General features: G+C 40.1%; 1 protein-coding gene across 3 annotated transcripts in view; it reads right to left on the bottom strand.

The window, feature by feature from the left end:
• anln (anillin, actin binding protein) overlaps window positions 1-6,000 on the bottom strand; it is a 79,239-nt gene continuing 73,239 nt past the window's right edge. For 2 of the 3 annotated variants that reach the window (XM_072915608.1, XM_072915609.1), the window contains exons 22-23: window positions 4,805-4,977; window positions 1-145 (exon numbers count right to left, since the gene is read on the bottom strand). In XM_072915608.1, the coding sequence (XP_072771709.1) occupies window positions 31-145; window positions 4,805-4,977 (288 nt within the window). In that variant the 3' untranslated portion in view covers window positions 1-30. The remainder of the gene's footprint in view (window positions 146-4,804; window positions 4,978-6,000) is intronic. The other variant, XM_061982374.2, reaches the window with a different exon arrangement.

Raw genomic sequence — 6,000 nt, 5'->3', positions numbered from 1 at the left:
TTGCATACCTTGCTTTTATTTACAGTAATGTCACACGCCAGCATAACAAGCATCTGGTCGCCACATGCGCAGATCTACTAGAACCTGATTGATGTTCCTCATCCAGGAATTCCTCTCAGCTTTGGTGTCTGCACTCAGCCAGTTTCTGCACCACACAGCACAACATTTGCATCAGTCGTCTGTCTACTACACAAGAAAAGTACAATTGGTACTACACATTCAAGTATTATCTGTACTACACTGGAAAGTACTTTTGGCACTACGCTGGAAAAGTGCCATCACACATGAAAAGTACCATCGGTACTACGCTGGAGAACCATCGGTACTTTACCAAAAAAGTATCATTGGCACTACACACGAAACATACCATCGGCACTACACACGAAACATACCATCGGCACTACACACGAAACATACCATCGGCACTACACACGAAACATACCATCGGCACTACACACGAAACCTAGCATCGGTACTACACCTGAAACATACCATTAGTACGACACATGAAAAGTACCATCGGTACTACACATGAAACCTACCATCAGTACTACACACAAAATATACCATCGGTACTTCACATGAAACCTACCATCAGTACTACACATGAAACCTACCATCAGTACTACACATGAAACCTACAATCAATACTACACACAAAACATACCATCGGTTCGGCACTACACACTAAACACACCATCGGTGCTACACACTAAACACACCATCGGAACTACACACAAAACATACCATCGGTACTACACACTAAACACACCATCGGTACTACACACTAAACACACCATCGGTACTACCCACTAAACATACCATCGGTACTACACACGAAACATACCATCGGTACTACACACGAAACATACCATCGGTACTACACACGAAACCTAGCATCGGTACTACACACGAAACCTAGCATCGGTACTACACATGAAATATACCATCGGTACTACACATGAAAAGTACCATCGGTACTACACATGAAAAGTACCATCGGTACTACACATGAAACCTACCATCAGTACTACACATGAAACCTACAATCAGTACTACACACAAAACATACCATCGGTTCGGCACTACACACTAAACACACCATCGGTGCTACACACTAAACACACCATCGGTACTACACACTAAACATACCATAGGTACTACACACTGAACATACCATTGGTAATACACACTAAACATACAATCAGTAATACACACGAAACATGCCATCGGTACTACACACGAAACATGCCATCGGTACTACACACGAAACATGCCATCAGTACTACACACGAAACACACCATCGGAACTACACACAAAACATACCATCGGCACTACACACAAAACATACCACCGGTACTACACATGAAACATACCATCGGTACGACACATGAAACCTACCATCAGTACTACACATAAAACCTACAATCAGTACTACACACGAAACATACCATCGGTTCGGTACTACACACTAAACACACCATCGGTACTACACACTAAACACACCATCGGTACTACACACTAAACACACCATCGGTACTACACACTAAACACACCATCGATACTACACACTAAACATACCATCGGTAATACACACGAAACATACCATCTGTACTACACACGAAACATACCATCAGTACTACACACGAAACACACCATCGGAACTACACACAAAACATACCATCGGCACTACACACAAAACATTCCATCTGCACTACACACGAAACATACCATCGGTACTACACACGAAACACACCATCGGAACTACACACATGAAACCTACCTACAATCAGTACTACACACGAAACATACCAGCGGTTCGGTACTACACACAAAACACACCATCGGTACTACACACTAAACACACCATCGGTACTACACACTAAACACACCATCGGTACTACACACGAAACATACCATCGGCACTACACACAAAACATACCATCGGTACTACACACGAATTATACCATCGGTACTACACACGAAACCTAGCATCGGTACTACACATGAAACATACCACCGATACTACACATGAAACATACCATCGGTACTACACATGAAAAGTACCATCGGTACTACACATGAAACCTACCATCAGTACTACACACGAAATATACCATCAGTACTACACACGAAATATACCATCGGTACTACACATGAAACCTACCATCAGTACTACACATGAAACCTACGTTCGGTACTACACACTAAAAAAACACCATCGGTACTACACACTAAACACACCATCGGTACTACACACTAAACACACCATCGGTACTACACACTAAACACACCATCGGTACTACACACTAAACATACCATCGGTAATACACACTAAACATACAATCAGTAATACACACGAAACATACCATCGGTACTACACACGAAACATACCATCGGTACTACACACGAAACACACCATCAGTACTACACACGAAACACACCATCGGAACTACACACAAAACATATCATCGGCACTACACACAAAACATTCCATCGGAACTACATACAAAACACACTATTGGAACTACACACGAAACATACCATCGGTACTACACACGAAGCATACCATCGGTACTACACACAAAACATACCATCGGTTCGGTACTACACGCGAAACACACCATCGGTATACTACACACTACACACACCATCTGTACTACACACTAAACACACCATCGGTACTACACACTAAACATACCATCGGTAATACACACTAAACATACCATCAGTAATACACACAAAACATACCATCGGACTACACACGAAACATACCATCAGTACTACACACGAAAGAAAAACCATCGGAACTACACACAAAACCTACCATCGGTACTACACACGAAGCATACCATCAGTACTACACACGAAACATACCATCGGTACTGCACACAAAACATACCAGCCGTTCAGTACTACACACTAAACACACCATCGGTACTACACACTAAACACACCATCGGTACTACACACGGAACATACCATCGGTACTACACACGGAACATACCATCGATACTACACACGAAACATACCATCGGTACTCCACACGAAACATACCATCAATACTACACACGAAACATACTATCAGTACTATTAGTATTATTAGTTCTACGAGGTAGTACTTAAGCGGTCACACACATATTGTGCATTGAAGTATTACTAGGTCCAAGAGGTAGTACTTTGGTATTTCCACACATAGTGCACATTGAAGTATTAGTAGGTCTAAGACAAAGTACTGAGGTAGTACCACAAATGGTATACATTGGAGTATTACTTGGTCTAAGAAGAAGTACTTAGAAGGTCACAGACGTAGTGTACATTGGAGTATTACTTGGTCTAAGACAAAGTACTTAGGTGTTACACACATGGTGTACATTGATGTACTATTAGACAAAGGACTTAAGTGGTGACACACATGGTGTAGTACTAGACAAAGTACTTACGTGGTGACACACATGGTGTAGTACTAGACAAAGTACTTACGTGGTGACACACATGGTGTAGTACTAGACAAAGTACTTACGTGGTGACACACATGGTGTAGTACTAGACAAAGTACTTAGGTGGTGACACACATAGTGTAGTACTAGACAAAGGACTTACGTGGTGACACACATGGTGTAGTACTAGACAAAGTACTTACGTTGTGACACACATGGTGTAGTACTAGACAAAGTACTTACGTGGTGACACACATGGTGTAGTACTAGACAAAGTACATACGTGGTGACACACATGGTGTAGTACTAGACAAAGTACTTACGTGGTGACACACATGGTGTAGTACTAGACAAAGTACTTACGTGGTGACACACATGGTGTAGTACTAGACAAAGTACTTACGTGGTGACACACATGGTGTAGTACTAGACAAAGTACTTAGGTGGTGACACACATGGTGTAGTACTAGACAAAGTACTTAGGTGTTGACACACATGGTGTAGTACTAGACAAAGTACTTAGGTGGTGACACACATGGTGTAGTACTAGACAAAGTACTTACGTGGTGACACACATAGTGTAGTACTAGACAAAGTACTTACGTGGTGACACACATGGTGTAGTACTAGACAAAGTACTTACGTGGTGACACACATGGTGTAGTACTAGACAAAGTACTTACGTGGTGACACACATGGTGTAGTACTAGACAAAGTACTTAGGTGGTGACACACATGGTGTAGTACTAGACAAAGTACTTACGTGGTGACACACATGGTGTAGTACTAGACAAAGTACTTACGTGGTGACACACATGGTGTAGTACTAGACAAAGTACTTACGTGGTGACACACATGGTGTAGTACTAGACAAAGTACTTACGTGGTGACACACATGGTGTAGTACTAGACAAAGTACTTAGGTGGTGACACACATGGTGTAGTACTAGACAAAGGACTTACGTGGTGACACACATGGTGTAGTACTAGACAAAGTACTTACGTTGTGACACACATGGTGTAGTACTAGACAAAGTACTTACGTGGTGACACACATGGTGTAGTACTAGACAAAGTACATACGTGGTGACACACATGGTGTAGTACTAGACAAAGTACTTACGTGGTGACACACATGGTGTAGTACTAGACAAAGTACTTACGTGGTGACACACATGGTGTAGTACTAGACAAAGTACTTAGGTGGTGACACACATGGTGTAGTACTAGACAAAGTACTTAGGTGGTGACACACATGGTGTAGTACTAGACAAAGTACTTAGGTGGTGACACACATGGTGTAGTACTAGACAAAGTACTTACGTGGTGACACACATGGTGTAGTACTAGACAAAGTACTTACGTGGTGACACACATGGTGTTGGTACACTGGCTGACGAGAGTCTCCTTGTCGTCTTCTCTCTGAGGTCTAGCTGTGGTGAGTTCAAGGGTGTTGGGTCGAGCACAGAACTCTCGCTTGGCAGCTTCCACCTTCTTACTGCTGCAGTTGACCAGGTTGATTCGACCAATAGGATTCTGAGAAAAAGCACCCAAAAAAAAGGTGTTTTTGTGTACTTTTGACACAATCAATATCAGGTCATAACATGGTAGACAACACAAATGTTTTTCATAAATAATCCTGATTATCAATTGAATTGTAATATTCCCATGGATTTAAATATCCACATGACATGTAGGGGTATACCACTTTTTCACTATTGATACAGGAGCCTTGAGTCAACCGATACGATATCAGCAGGAATCATAGTAGTGTGTAATGTTAGAAGAGCTTTGATCAAGTGAAATGAGCCAATCAGGTATTATTATTAACCGTCTAGAATGCTGTCTTTAAGTAGAAGTGGAATGTTTTTTTGTTTTTTTTTGGCGACACCACAATAATTCATGAAGTTAATGGGTTCACGACAAAGTAAGTTGAACGATGCGGACACGTTTGTTCCTGGATACTTTTGTAACACGCTTCTGCCTAGAAGACTTTGTATGTGTAAGTAATGGGCAACTATCATTTGTTTGTATTGACAAATGTGCTTTTTATTGTTCAGTGATTATTATAGACAGTATGTCTGGATTGTGTGCTTAGCTACTGATAATAATAATAATAATAATAATAATAATAATAATAATGAAAGTGTATTCACTTAGCTACTGATAATAATAATAATAATAATAATAATAATAATAATAATGAAAGTGTATTCACTTCTATGTAAACCTGAAAAACAAAACCAAGCAGTATACTTTAAAACAACTACAATACTTCTTGTGAACAACAAGTATACTTTTAAATATACAAAAAGTATTGTAGTTGTTTTAAAGTATACTTGTTGTTCACAACAAGTATTGTAGTTTTAAAATATGCAAGAAGTATTGTAGTTGTTTCAAACAACTACAATACTGTTTACAAAAAAGTTTTAAAGTATACTTGTTTATGAAAGATATTGTAGTTGTTTTAAAGTAGGTTTCATGTGTAGTACCGATGGTAGTTTACAAAAAGTAATGTGGTTGTTAACAAGTATACTTGAAAACAACTACAATATTTCT

The sequence above is a fragment of the Nerophis lumbriciformis genome, linkage group LG21 (genome assembly GCF_033978685.3).
Source record: "Nerophis lumbriciformis linkage group LG21, RoL_Nlum_v2.1, whole genome shotgun sequence".
NCBI classification, from domain to species: domain Eukaryota; kingdom Metazoa; phylum Chordata; class Actinopteri; order Syngnathiformes; family Syngnathidae; genus Nerophis; species Nerophis lumbriciformis.
This window is presented reverse-complemented; position numbering and strand designations above follow the sequence as displayed.